At 28.9% G+C, this 15,472-nt stretch overlaps 1 protein-coding gene and 1 long non-coding RNA gene across 2 annotated transcripts; both read right to left on the bottom strand.

The window, feature by feature from the left end:
• Positions 1 to 2,728: 2,728 nt before the first annotated feature.
• Positions 2,729 to 7,277, bottom strand: LOC136089333 (uncharacterized). Its single transcript, XR_010642959.1, has 6 exons — positions 5,341 to 7,277; positions 4,970 to 5,180; positions 3,775 to 4,758; positions 3,240 to 3,561; positions 3,055 to 3,126; positions 2,729 to 2,897 (listed from the first exon to the last, which is right to left on the bottom strand). It is a non-coding gene; the product is annotated as an uncharacterized LOC136089333 (long non-coding RNA).
• A 494-nt stretch (positions 7,278 to 7,771) lies between these two features.
• Positions 7,772 to 12,715, bottom strand: LOC136089332 (uncharacterized). Its single transcript, XM_065815296.1, has 2 exons — positions 9,858 to 12,715; positions 7,772 to 9,557 (listed from the first exon to the last, which is right to left on the bottom strand). Exon 2 carries the CDS (start codon positions 9,555 to 9,557, stop codon positions 8,691 to 8,693), a length of 867 nt encoding a protein of 288 aa, XP_065671368.1. The 5' UTR covers positions 9,858 to 12,715; the 3' UTR covers positions 7,772 to 8,690.
• Positions 12,716 to 15,472: the final 2,757 nt, after the last annotated feature.

Below are 15,472 nucleotides of genomic sequence, written 5' to 3'. Positions count from 1 at the left end.
ATAAAAAAACATAATTATTTTTGTCTTGATTGCCCCAAATATTTGGTCAAAAAAATAAGTAAAATACAAACAAGAATATTTCTTGATTTAAAAGTAAAGATTCAAATGTTTTTAGCTTATGTTGCAAGTACAAGTCATAAAAACATACCCTGAAAATTTGATCACTCTACTATCTATAGTTTAAAAGGTATCATTTGCTAAATCTGGCTCTTCGATAAAAAATATTCATTTTGGGAAAAAGTACTTTAAAGTTCAAAATTGTATATAAAACCAATTCAGCTTTAAACATAATATACAAAAGTACTTATATATAAAGAAAAAAAATTATATAAAAGCTCTAGACTCATAAGTAGTCCCTTCTTTTTGAATACTTTTGTCATCAAATGATATTTTCTTCCCACAGACGAATTTTTACGACGTTTAGCATTGACAGTAATTTTACCACATTCACATAATACACTCAAAGAAAAAGCTAATACTTTGCTTCTTTTAATCATTTCTGCTAATTCTTCAGCTTTAGTTTTTTCTCTTATTGGTTCTACATTAAAAGTAGATTTAAAATCAGACTCAGATGCTACTTCTTTTTCTTCCTCATGTAGAAACAAACATCTGAAAACATATCAAGCTAATCTAGCAATTTCATTACTATTTGGGTATTTTAAAAGATTACCTGGTAACTCTGAATCTAATTTAAAGTCATCTGGATTATGCAAATAGCATAGTAAACAAGCGATAATATTTAACTCTACAACATGAAGAGCCTAAACAATATCAAAAATGTGTTTTATTTCTTCTTCTGATAAAATCAAATCTGAGTATATCTAGGATCTTTTCGAATAGCATTTTTAATTCCAAAATTATTTTTACATACTGATTAGATGATTCCATTTTGTTTGTTGTATCTAGGATAGACCTAAGCTTTTTTCCTGAATCTGATCTACAATTGTTTTGAAGGGTATCATTTTGAGGTGGTGATTTTCTAAACAGCTTAATAATTTACGAACTTTTGTAATAATAATACCATAGTTCTCATTAAATTGTATTTCCTTATCAGCAAAGCTAACACTTTTCTCATTCCAGCATTTTTTATTTTCATTATCAGGGTAGGAACAAGATTCTTCATTTTCATTTAGCTTTACATAATTAGCTCTTCTCCCGTTGTTTCTGTTGCTGAACTTTTTTTCTTATAAAGAATATCACATACTGCAAGATGAATTCCATGGAAAAAGCAAAGTTGGTGGGTAACTCCCATTTCTTGTCCCATTTTTTTCGTGACTAATGCATAATAAGTAACACACCCAAAGATATCATTGAGTAAACTTAAACCAAAATCATTTAACTTTTCAATAACAATATATCAACTGCTCTTTTTGAAAGTATTGAACCATTTATTCTAATTATTCGAAGACCAAAAAAATTTGTCTGAACAATGTACATAAAGACACAAATGCCTTCTAGTTTCACCTGAAGTCTCTTGTTCATCAAGAGAAATTGAAAACCTTTATCCAGTTATTATTATTTTTTTTTTTTTGCTGAAGCTCTTGAGCAATTTATAACTTTATTGAGCATGCATAGCTCATAACAGTGGACTTTAAAGCATGTCGATCATTTAGGATATTAGGTCTTTGAGCTTTCCACCCATTTTTAATATCTTTACTATTGGCCTATTTTACTATGATATTTTACTATAAAGTTGCAAAATAAATACAATCTATAGCTGTTAAACAAGCTAATACTTCTTCAGCTTTGTTACCGGTTTTATTACAGTAGGTAGCAATACTTTAGGTACGTGTGCAAAATTTTAAAACTATTCAAATATTTAATTATTATACATCATTGTAAAGAGCTTTAAATCAGTACTACAATGGTGAAAATTTCATAAAAAACGAATGATTCTACTAAAAGTTATGCCCATTTAAGTGTCAAAAATTCATTATAAGGAATGCTTAAGAAAAATGCAACCAACTCAAAAAATTAGCGTTCGGCTTACGGTAGTTTTAAAATAGAACTTCATTGTTTAGTTTTCAGCGCATTACTTTGTCTCGATTATATTTTTATTCAACTTATAACAGAAAAAAATTAATGTTGTTTAAATAAAAAAATTATTTTTATTAACGAATTAAAAAAATTATAAATAATAATAAGATAAATCAATTTCTATATGATTAAAAATTTTATTCATAAAATCATTTCTTTTATAACTTTTTTTAAAGATAATACTTATTATATAACACTTTACATATATAGGCTTATATATTAAAACGCGAAGTCCATTTGTTGCGTTATTATAAATGTACATAGCCTTCTAGAAAGTAAACAGTGAACTGAAGGAAAATAATAATCTTTTTAATGTCTATTTTTTGCAAGCAAAAAAAATGACTTGAGCTAAAAGTCGGGAAAGGATATGATTTATGCAATCGTAAAAGTTTTGGGGAACAATCGAGGCTTTCCCCATCGTCAATCAAGGCCTGCTTTCCCCACCGTACCATTGTTTATTACTCAAAAAACTATTACTCAAGCCACATAAATTTTTGACTTAATCCATGATAGATACTAAAAAATACAATAATAAAAATAGTTTAATTACTTTGACAATTAGCGATAATATTTCATGTTAGTTATTATTTAAAGAGATGAAGACATGTATTTAGAAAAAGCGCATCAGAATATCTTTTGTATATCGCCTTGATTAAAATCGAATAATACGCCCACTCCAATAAATAAAAGATTTATTTGTTTTAAAATATACTTCGTAATATAAAATTCAAACTCAATTAATTGTTTTCCATATGCTTATTAATGTTTTTAACAGAATTGTTGCTATGAAAATAGCCTAGTTTTGAAGCAAATCTAGCGTTAACATCCAAAGATAGAAAAAGTCGATCCTTCGAGAATATCTAAAAAAAAAAAAATTGGTTTTTAAATAAATATATAAATCACCATAGCAAAACCATTACTAATAGAGAAGGCATATGTCCTGAAAAATAAATAATTATCTCATTTGTTATAAATATGTGATCACTGCATAATTTAATCTTATAAGTATTAATTAACCTCTTTCCTGACTTATTAAAGATCCATAGAAGTAATAGTCTATTTTTCAGTTTTCCTGCTCTGAGTTAAAACCTAGCAATGATAGATAAAATACATCAGATATTTAAAAAAATTACTAAAAAAACCCATCAAAAATTAGGAGAAAAAAAGGTGTTTGTTTTAAGTTAAAAATAAATTAAAATAACTTCTGATGCATAACACATTATGCCATAAAAACAGAAATATTAATGGAACCAAATGAATTCTTTGATTTGTTTCCTGAAAAAGAAAAGATATGGTGTATAAAAATAATAATCAAAATAACTGATTTCTATACTAATTGATTTAAACTACTTAACACTAACATCTTGGTGTCCATGCATGCAAAAAGTCATCTTTCTAAGTTGAAACAGTATATCAAAAGCCAGGCTATTGGCTCAAAGCCAGAAGTAAATGAGCTTTGGTTTCCCATAGCATGTTGCAACCAAGTCAACCCTGGTTGTTGAATGTCGGTAACTTCCCGACTACCTAAAATAAGATCTGATACATAAAAATAATCAATGAAAGAATTATAAATCTTTTCATAATCTTATTAACAACAGCAAAAAAAAGAGAGTGAGGGGGCTTAATATACACATTAGGCATTGAAAAAATATTACTAACCAATACACTTACCTAATATCTGTAAATGAAAGCTATTAATGCAAGTACATAAACCATATGATTTACAATAACACATACCTTATTATAATCAATTTGCACATCATTTTTTTATGATATTACCATATTACAACTGATGATGTCTGCAGATAGTTGCTCATTTCATACTCGACAGCATCATCATTCTCATATATATACCACTGTTCTTCTTTTTAATGTTAAGAAGTCTGCCAAAATATACATCTTGGCTGTTAGTGGCTTTATCAAACCTCAAGTGGCAAATACATTTTCCAATAGCAGCTCCAATAAGAATTTCTTCAATATTAGAAGCCTCATTATTTTCTAAGTCAGGAAATATTTCTTTTACCTGATTAGGCATACAATTTTTTAAATTTTTTTTTATTTTCCTTTGTTCTTTGTCTTTTTTTATTTTGAATTTTGTCAGCCATACGCTTTATAAGTTCTGACATCATTTCTTTATGACTTTATGCATTTGCAAATCGAGTTTTTCTGGCATTAGAAATAGCCCATAATATTAATTTGTTTTGAATATCAGTAGGCTTTTTGGAGAGTAGAGCAGTTGTTTTATTTTTACAAGCACAAAGTTTTGAAAGAAAACAAAGCGTGGCATTTGGAGCTTTTTGCTTTGCAGCACTAAACATACCCGTAAGTTCGTCTGAGTCAATGTTGTGAAGCCTTGCTGATTTAGTCTGGTTCATAATTTGATCATTAAAACTCATGTTGAACTGACGCTTGTACTGCCTGCCAATGACACTAACAACAGCTTTCAGACTAATGTTTTACTCATTTCATCAGTTACTGGGCAAATGCTGATTATTGAATCAAAAACAGGATCTTTAATAATATTTCCAAAAAAATCAGTTTTTTATTTAATAAGATTTAGAGGATCCTTGCTGCTTTCAATTAAAGTGTTCCGAACATTTTTGACTATCTGAATGCCAGATGTGTAGTCAAGTCCCTGACCTGGTGTGATATAAAATTTTGTTATCCAAGGACCAGTCAGTAGCTTTCCAATTAAAGCTCGGGCACATAACTCACAAAAACCTGAAACAAAAAATTTATAAACAAACCATAGTATTTGTCTCTAATAATCTATAATCCCCTAACTATTGCTGCAAGTATCATTACTATTGGTTTTAAAGGTTTATCCCATAGCCTTTAATGGTGCACCCCTTCCTATCAATTTAAGATCTAAATGTGTCCAAGAATGGAAACATTTAATATAAAGTTTAATATAACCATATCAAAGATTCACCTGTTTCAGATGTAAAATCTTGAAACAAACTATATGTCAGACCTCCACATAACGCTAAGCCAGAAAACAGAAATGTCTTCAATATTTCATAGTGATGAACCAAAATACCACATGTGAAAAAGAATGTGTAGTCTGTTCCCTCTGTAGCATGATAGCAGTCCTCTGGGCAGCTTGTGTTAGTCCAAAAAGGCTACAAAACCCTTTGGGTCACCTTTAAATAACATAAAGTAATTGTTTTAAAGAGCATAAGGAGCATGTGAAATAAGTAACATTTATATGCTAATAAAAAAAATATTTTAGATTTATATATCATAATTCACAAAATTATGTTGTGTTAAAGTAAAAAAGTGGGATTAAGATTATAGATCTACCTTTTCCATCCTTATAGCAAAGTTTGTTCAGCTGTAAAACAATATTTGCTGCAATGCAGTCTCTTCCAAAAAGTTTTCCTTTAGAGGTCTCTAATGCTTTGAGTGAAGACTTGCACGAACTGGTCATTGTGTCCAAGAGGTGAAGGTGACAGTTTAGTTCATTTAATGATTTCTGCCAAACAAGGTTTAACTTAGTAACTGTCGCATGGTTTGTTGCTACTCTGTCACTCATCGTGTTAGTTATGTTTCCAATAATAGTACTTCGCACATCAGTGAATTGTAGCTGGCAGAAGTCACTATATAACTTGGCAAGATTATCAACAGATTTTGTAATGTGACTCTGATAGTCGTAAGTTGTACCTCCAGGAAGTTGATCTATAGCTACAACCATGCATACAGATTCTGTTGTTAAGTGCACAACATTTTGCAGTACTAGAATTTTGGAACTTTTGTCAGCAAGTTGTTGGCTTGACATAGCCTTTTGATAAGATAAGTTGCTTTGGGTAAATGTCAACTGTTGTTTTAAAATAAAAATGTGATTTTGAAGTTTTTTTAACTGTAAATTCAAATACTTTTCCTTTAACTTTTTTCGAAAATAAAGGATTGTCTTTTCTTTGGGAGCAATAATCTGATTTAAATATTTTAATTAGTATGGCCGGGCCTTTGCCTTTTCTTTTAAATCTTTTAGATCCTCCTTATGTTTTCATTTTTTATTTGCCATTTCATTGCCAAAATGGTTAACCTCTTTTGCAAAACTTTTTTCCTAGGACTTAACCGATCAGCTCTCAACCTGGATAGTAGTGGTTCATGAGAAGAGCTTTTTAAAGTGGGACCAGATAAAGAAGGAGTTAACTGATTACTATTTGATACAGATAAAACACTGATGTGTTGAGAAGATAAAACAGAAGATCGCGAAACAATGTTACTTGAGCTTGTGGTTGAATGCAATGGTTGTGGCATAGCAGATATTAATTTTTGGTATGCAAAGATATTAATAAATTGTTTAGAATCCTTGAAAAATTACGTGCATAGAATTTGGATCTATTTACTTGTTGCATAATCTGACTACTATATATTTTGAAAATAAAAAGTTTATTGACTATTTCAACAGTTGTTTTAAATGATTCATTGTTGGATATAAACATATTTAATATATGTCCATTTCTACAATCAATATTTAAATGAGTTGGCATTGTAAAGTTACAAGCTAAATAGTTTTTTACTTCACCATAAAATAGATGATTCTGTTTAGGTCCCATAATGCTCTAAAAAAAATTTTAATAATCATATTACTTTAATCATTATTACACTTTTTTTTTTAAAAAGCTTTATTACATGCAACAGAAAAAAAAATCACTTGAATCTTATAAATATATAGAATAAATATATAGCATAGTTTTTTTTTTTGTGTGTGTAAACCATGTTTTGAATACTTTAAAAAAATCACCAATATTTTTAATAAAGTTTCATTCTTCTGAAAAAACAACTTTTTAATGAATAAAAAAGTTTAAATATACAAAATGCTCATAATCGTGAATCCCACCCCTCCTCCCCCCACAACCTCTACAACAGTAGAATATTTGGTACCTTTCCTGCGTGCAAAAATAGAGTATGAGCGTGTCATTATTTTTAAATGAAATTTGGCAGGTACATAGAAAATAGATATATAAAATTGACTGAAAAGTTAGAAAAAAAACCCATCATGTCTTCAATGTCAATTCACTTCCAGAACAAGAACGAAGTTTTCAGTAGCAATGAAATCACTAAAAACGTTAGTAACTGCAAAAAAAAAAACAAATTGCAATAAACTTAAAACACTCTACTTTTAAAATATTATCAAAGTCAATATTAAATTCTAAAAAAAAGACGAGAAAAATCCATCCTTATGACACCTACTTCGAGCACGCGGTGAAAAAATGGACACAGATGTTACCTTTAAAATCAGTGCCGTAAATCGCAGATACGCACGTACCTACCGTAACTTTGGGTAACTTTGCGCAAAAAGTTGAAATTTTTTGCTTTGTGTTTCTAAAAATTGGCTTAAAACATCTCTAATATTTATAAAAACTTGCCAAAAATTTTCTTTGGACTATTCAAAAACTGTTATTATTAGAATTTATTTTTTTAACCATTTAAGAAGGATTTTTTATGGGTGTCTAAATTATGTTTTAAGTTAACCGGGGTTTTGGATAACTTTGCACAGTCTTGTAAAATTTGAAAAAAACTTTACCGTTTATATGAATTTTGCTATTTAAACTCTTTTTATTATACTGTTTAAAGAAAACTTTAACAAGAGTTTAATGACGAATAAAAATAAAAATAAAAAAAAATCAGATTTACCATTGTTTTGGTTAATAAAAAGTTTAACATGATAAAAGAAACATTGCCACATTAAAAACTAAAAACACAATATTTCTTTTAATGTAGGCAATTGTATATCTTTAAAATAAAAAATAAAAGCTAAATAAACAAACTTCAACAGAAATGAAAGTCTAATAGAGGTAAAGTTCTCTGGTTTAGGTTAATTTTTGAGGCTTCTTAATGTGAAACAAGTATTGTCCCATTCATAAAAATTTTCTTGTGTGTCAAACAAGCATTTAATATTATTACCATTGGCTTCACATAAGCACTGTTTTCCTTGGCATTTGTAATTTGTCAAGGAAAAAGTTCACATGTTTCAAATTTTCTGAGCTTGATTTCTCATTCTTATCATATCTGTTGACAAGTTTATTTTCAATGCTATTCAATGATTTTGAGCTAGAATTGTGATCATGGCACTCTTTCGGATCTTCTTCAGATTGAACTTTTGACTTTATGCTCTTCGTGTTTTTATTCAGTTTTTTTTTCTTTGCAAGCTTTGAGCCAATATCAAAACTGTTACTAAACTTTTCTAAATCTTCTGTGCCAACACTTTTTCCTGCAGGAACAGAAAGCTTTTTTTTTCGTTGTTTGGTTTCTGAAGACTGCAAGGTTTTATATTTTTCTTGTAAAAAAATCTTAAAGCTGTCTTCTAAAAATTCTTTATCGTACAATTCTCTCTCTCTAAATTGTGTGAGAAGTTGATTGACATTTACTGGATAAATACCACACTTTCTAAAACCTGATTTTAAGTTGTTAACCTGATTTGGTTCTATAGCAATCAATAACTTGTTTAAAAGTTCTGGAAAATGTTGTTTTTCAAAAGATGTTTTTGTGCAGCCAGCAGGAGAATCTTTGTACTCTGTAATAATTCTACGCCAAGCTGTTTTTAAAGGTTTAAAGAAAGCCACATCTAGAGGTTGAGTTATATGCGTGCTATTAGGTGGCAGGCAAACAAATAGAATTTCATTTTTTTCACAGGCATTAATTACTTATGGAGAGATATGAGAGTATAAGTTATCGCCTAACAAAACTTTAACTCCTGATTTTTTTTTTAAAGAAGGTAAAACTATAGAAAAAAACCACTCTTCAAAAGCTGCTCCGTCAAACCAACCACTTTTAGTGTTAAAGTATCTGACTCCTTTAGGACCTCCTTCACACCAAGTTGACCACAGATTTACAGCTTTATAAACTACAAACGGTGGTAGAACTTCACCTGCAGCATTACCTGATATCATAATAGAAATACTTGTCTTAGAAGTGTTTCTTATATTTGCTGGGTATTTATTACCTCTCTTTACCAAGCATTTTTTTGAACCTGGATCATCACTCAAATTTGTTTCATCGTAATTATATATGTTGCTTGGAGGTACATTTTGTACAGTTTTTGATAATTGCTGAATATAATAAATCTTTAAAATTTCTTCATTAACCATTGCTCGAGATTTTTTTAAGTTTGGCACAAATTTACTTGTAAGTTGTGGATGTCTTTGTAAAAATGAGTTAACTAAATCAGGTCCAGGAAAGATTTTAAACTCTTTTACTTTTTTTTCTGAACTAATTAGATAATTATTCATAATATGACGTAAATCTTCTTTACCAATTGGAAATCCAAAATCACTCAATTGAATAGTACACTTCACAAAAGCAGCCTCCTCGAATTTGGAAAAGAAGTATGGCTTACCAGGTTTTAAGTTGTGTTTTCCTTTTAATTTATAACAAATTGTTCTTCGACTGATGCCATATTTAGCAGCAGCTTGCTTTTGTGTCAGCTTTTTACATTTTACCTCTTCAAGACATTTGGATAGGTCATTATTTGTATAGTCTTTATATTTTCTGGCATTGTAACAACTTGACATCTGGAAAAAACATGAGTGTTATTTAGGAATAAGCAAAAAATGTTAATAAAAACAATAAAAATATATGTAATAATTATGCTTATATATAAAATTTACTTCAAGTTTTAAAAAGTATTTTTTTAGATAATTAAAGACAGTTGTGGTAATTTTGCACATTGTGCAAAGTTATCCCAGTTTAGTCCGAAATAGTAATTTATTTACAAAATTTAGTAATTTTTCTTCACCTATACTGACAATCGCATTAAAACATAAAATAATTCAAATTAATATTATGATGAGCATGTTATGCTGTTTACTTACCTTAGGGTCTAATTATGATCGGCTTAACAGATAAAAGTTGCAAGAAATTATTTGTGTGACTTTTTCCTATGTTTAAGTAAAATTACTTGCGTAGAAAGAAAACTCGTTGAAATGACTTTTTTACACTATTTGTGTAATAAAACTAGAATGAACAGCTGACTTCAAAAGTGCTTTGCAGTTATAGTTAAAATTTTTAACTGCTAGAGAATAAAATATCTTTGACTTTAGTTGTGCAATGTTACCCACGGTTGTGCAAAGTTACCCAAAATTACGGTACTAAAAATATACTTGGCTGTATATTTTATCTTTTCTGAAACAACTTTGGTCGAAAAAATTTTATGTTTGTGCTCTAAATGATATAAAAAACTTGAAGTCGATGAATGTAATTTAATTTTGACTGAACAATGTTTACATTTGTATAATGATTTCGCTTTGTTTTCTAAACAAAAATGCTTTCAGGCGTCAGAACAAAGTTTTCCACTGGACATCTGTCCTTTTGTACTTTTATCTCACTCTGCTAAACTCTTTTTAACTTATTATTCATCTCTAAGGCGTTCACTGCTTGGAACAGCTTCACTAAAATGCATTGCATTTACAACAACAATTTATTCCAGACGACTTTGTAAATGGCGTTTAGGCTTCTCTAACGTCGCATTGAATTATTTGTTTATACTTTATTACCGGTACCGGAAAAGCAAATACAGTTGTTATTGTTTCTGTTTTTTTGTTATTATAACAACAAATTGTTATTAAAAAAACTGAAACATCTATAGCATTTTAAAGCAAAAAAATTAATTATTTGACAAATTAATTGATAAACGATTAATTTTTATTAACCATTAATCTTTTACCAACCCTAACTTCTACCCAAGGGCCATAACAAAGAAAGTCACGGAAACAGTGCCAGTCAGCTTTAAGTTAGTTGTAAGAGGTGATAAAATGATAGGAAGATTCTGATGATGAAGATATAATATGTAATACTTGTATAATAGTCTTAGAGAGGTCAAACCATGATCAGAAGTACCAAAGGGTGTTTGGGGAGAAACTGTGCACTAACTAGGATCAGAAACAAGACATAATTCAAGTTGAGAAGGTAAATGAATTGTTTAGAAAGCGAGTTTGAATATTGACTGTTTGTGTTAAAAATTGAGATAATAACAAAAGTTTTTATCTATGCCAATCATCTATTAATCAGCCTCGAACCAGGGGTTCAAGGCTGATCAACAAGAACTATTCTGCTTACCCCTAAAGTCTTTGCCTAGAAGGCCTTTTACAAGACAGTAGCTGGATGCAGTTATCATCAGTTAGCGGCCGTGGCGCAGTGGTTAGAACGCTTGCTTTATAAGCAGGAGATCCAGGTTCGAAACGAGCTCTGGACATATTTTCGCGTCACGGTAAGGAAGGAGGCGTGAACTTCCTGGTTAAATGCACTTCCGCGGTGCTCTGTGACAAGACCGTTAGGACTTCTTGGAGCACCAAAAAAATAAAAAAATAAAAAAAAATCTGCCAAAGATGAGTATTTATATCGAGAAACCATCTTTAGCCTTCAAGTTTTCCCTCGCAGAGCCTTAAGTCCTATAAAAAAATTTTCCTTTTTTAAAAATAAATTTAGCATTGCGTAATTTATGGACGGTCCATTATATGTTAATTATTATTACAATATTTTCAAAAAGTTTTCATGAACATTTTCAATGTATATTGCATCGTTTCTTTGCAGGTAAAACAGTTATCATTATTTGGCGGTAAAAATCCAGGCTATACAATTAAAAATGTTTTGCTAATTATAATAAATATTACAATTTTTTATGGTTCAAAAAAAACTTGAATATTAATATTTATGTACACAGTATGGCATTTATCATTTTTTTATATATGTAGACTGACAACTGACATGCTGTATTTTGTCAGAATACAGCATGAACGGTTTAAAGAAGATAAAAAGTTTAAAGAGTTTACAAGTCTATGTAACGCTATAACTGTATTCTCATTAGCTTATTTTTGTGTTTGGTTAATTTTTAAAATTAAAAATGATGTTTTATTAAAAAAAAGAATTTAATTTTTTTTTAATTTCTTTGGCTTTGGAACATGAAATGTTATTAAGTAAATGTTATTTTATTATCTTGTAGAACTATGTGTTGTTGTTTTTATGAGAAGCTGCTTTGATGTCAAACAAAAATTTAACCAAAAAGGATGCCGTGCAACTTATTGGGAGAGTAATTAGGCATTCTTCTGACCAATTAAAGAGAACATCCACTAATATTGATATCGATCAATGATGGCTTTATTAACCACAATCAACTGTTGTGTTTTTATTTATTTTGCATTTTTCAGCAATTTTCTTCTATTTATAATACACTATCGATTGTAGTCTACAGATTTTATTAGTTTTTGATTTGGAAAATGTAACTTTATTTGAAAAATTTTCTTATTTTTTGTAAAATTAATAATTTATTAGATAAACATATCAAATCCACTTTATTTACTTTGATTTCTCTTTATATCTTCCCTTGTCTAGATTAAAGTCTGCTTTTCCAACAAGGTACCATTAATATATTGGTGATTGACTTGCAACTGCACCGTCTCGTTGTTTGAATCAACACCACCTTAGCTCTGTTTCAGAGATTTCAATAGTTGGTTTTCCGGACTAGTAGTTTTAATTACGGCTACGGCCATTTGAAGCTCTCTGGCATGATGTAAGGAAGATAATAAGAATAATGGTTGGCTGTAAAGCTTTGCTTATCTTGCACCAATCCCATTAAAATAGCCAGTGTTTGAAGTGGCTGAGTTGTGTAAGGTTATCAGAACATAACAAATTTCGAATTGCTTTGTATTGAAACGTGATTTTCAAACAGCAACCGTGTTTGAAAATCACGTTTTTAAAATAGTTAAAACGAGTTAAGAAAATATAATAATAATATAAATGCGCACAATCGGTATAGATAATAAAACCTATTTTTTGTAATAACGTAATCATGTAGTAAATGATTTGTTAATTAATATTTGCGCCAAAAGTTAGAAAATCCCCTTAAAAACTCAAAAAATGTAAAAATGAGACACTCCATGTATTAAAACTTATTCGTTAGGGTAAAAATGGGGTGTGCTAATATATACTATGAACTTGTTGTTTTATTTAAATTAAATAAATTGCAGTTCTTTCTTTTCTTATTTTTAATTTTTTTTGTTACTGTTATTTCTGTTATAGTTTGATCATTGGTATTATTTTTAATTTTATTGTTATTTTTTTATTTAAATATTTTTTTTTAATTTTTGTTTTTTATTTAAATAATTGTTTTATGTCATTGTTGGTTGTTTCGTTTTATCAGTTTTTTAAATGTTTGTAACTGTTTAACTTTGAGTAGCAATGCGATTTAATTTCATAAAATAAGAAATCGACGAATTCGCAAGTTTCATGCGTGACTTCCGTGCGTAATCATTTATAAACTGTATTTAAACGATTGCTGTGACTCTATGATACATCGTGCATTCCTGTAACTTTTTGTAAACCTTTACTAATGTTTAAAATATTATTCAAAAAAAAAAAAAGTAATCTGTTAAAACTTACATTTTTTTCGAGGAATTAAAAAGTTAATTTATCTAGTAACTTAAAACTGTTCACCTTAAAACGTTTTTCTGTTGCGTGATTCCGCTCCAAACTTTAATAGTATTACTAATGCATACTTTGTTTACAAAATAATGTATACATAATGTATACCATACTTTGTTTACAAAATAATGTATGCATAATGTATACCATACTTTGTTTACAAAATACATATATAGATTAGAATTAAATGAGAGTAAACTGGAGATCCCTAGTTTTATTTTTATGAAAATGATAGACAAAAGATATACGAGTTTCAGTCGGTAATTTTCTGGAAATGCTCTAAAGTTGTACACCTGAAACATTATCTCCAGAAACAAACATTATCTCTAAAAACAAACTAGGAGTCAAACAAAGAAAATGAATACATGTTTAAAAAGGAGTTTCAGTAGACAGTTACTTCAACATAGAAGTGATTGAACAAATTACGAGAATAACCATAGGCATAAAAATAATAGCTACACAACGACAGCAACTCTGAAGAAGCTTGTCAACACATTAGAAACTCTTTTAAAAGTTACCCCTTTTCTTATTCTTAAGCTTTTAAGATGAAAAACGAAATCACTAATAAAGATCCTTGTAATTTTAAGATTCTAACAAAAAAAACTTAATAATACAGTAACCTCTCTCTAAACCTCCTTATTTTATTTATGTTCAATCTCTGCTCTATGTATGTACATATTTCTCTATGTACATATTTCTGCTCTACTAACGACATAATTCTTTTTTCCATATGATCTTCCAGGAAAAGCAGTTGTGGCGCACTAGTTTAAGTGTTAGTGTTAGATTAATACTAGAGTATATTAGAGCGCTTGCTTTTGAAGCAAAAGATCCAGATGTTTTAAACGCCTTATAAAGTGTTGACCTTTTAGTCGACACTTTATAAAGCGTTGACTGAAAGGTCTGACTTATGTGATTTCTCAAAGAAACATGTATCTACCCTCAGATATCATGACATCGTACTTGACTCCCTTTAGTCTAAAAATGACTGATAGTGTTTCTGACCAGTTTAATTCATAAAATTAACATTAAAAAGGCACCCATCCATTAATTTTTTAAGATTAAATTTTGATGAAAATCTAGCATGGAAGCAACAGATAAACTTTATTAAAAAATGTCAAAAAACAATTGCATGATTTATAAAGTAAAGATATTTTTTAATTTTAGGTCCTTAAAAAATTCGTACTTTTCTATTATACATTGTTATTTAAGTTACAGTAACAGCGTATGGGCAAGTAATAATAACTCTAAATTAAGATAGTTGTACAACAAACATCAAACAAACTGTTAGAATTGTAATTAGAGCTGGTAGAGCTATGTAAAAATATATGATTAATATATTTCTTTGTAAAACTTTTTTACGCTTGTTAAACTTTATTACGCATAGGAGCTTTAATTATCTTTAAACTCGAATCGAAACCTATCTAGTTTAACAGTTTATGTACAATCCAAAATGTGGAATGTCTCCAAAAGTTTTTAAAACTTGTTTTGAAGAAATACACCATAAGAATGCTACAAGATTTTCCATAAACAACTTTGTTTTACCAAATTTTTATTAAAAACTGAGTTCTTGTTCAGTTCAGAACCGCGGACTATTTTTGTGGAAAAGCTTTTCAAACTTTGTCTCCAAGAAAAATATTTGAACCCGTCATCTCGAAAAGGGAACAAGTTTATTTATTCAAACTTTTCAGGATCAACAAAATTAAATATTTAGAATAAAAGTTTATGGTGCTAAAGAAACTAAATTAAGAAGATAAAAATAATGGAGATAAAAAAAAATCAGACATAAATTTATTATAAAAAAACAACATATAAAACACATATTTTTAATTTAAATTTATAGACTTATGTCTTATACAATAATGAATACTTTTTTGTATATAAAAATGAAAAGATTATCAGAACAATACTGATTTATTATTACATTAAAACAATTAATGTTAGTTAATCATCACTTATTTTTTCGACGTCATTGTTTGCCGAAGTTGTTAGCCATGCAACAGCTTCGGCAAAA

The sequence above is a fragment of the Hydra vulgaris genome, chromosome 13, assembly GCF_038396675.1.
Source record: "Hydra vulgaris chromosome 13, alternate assembly HydraT2T_AEP".
NCBI classification, from domain to species: domain Eukaryota; kingdom Metazoa; phylum Cnidaria; class Hydrozoa; order Anthoathecata; family Hydridae; genus Hydra; species Hydra vulgaris.
Note: the sequence above shows the minus strand (reverse complement) of the source record. Positions and strands in the feature narration are given on the sequence as shown.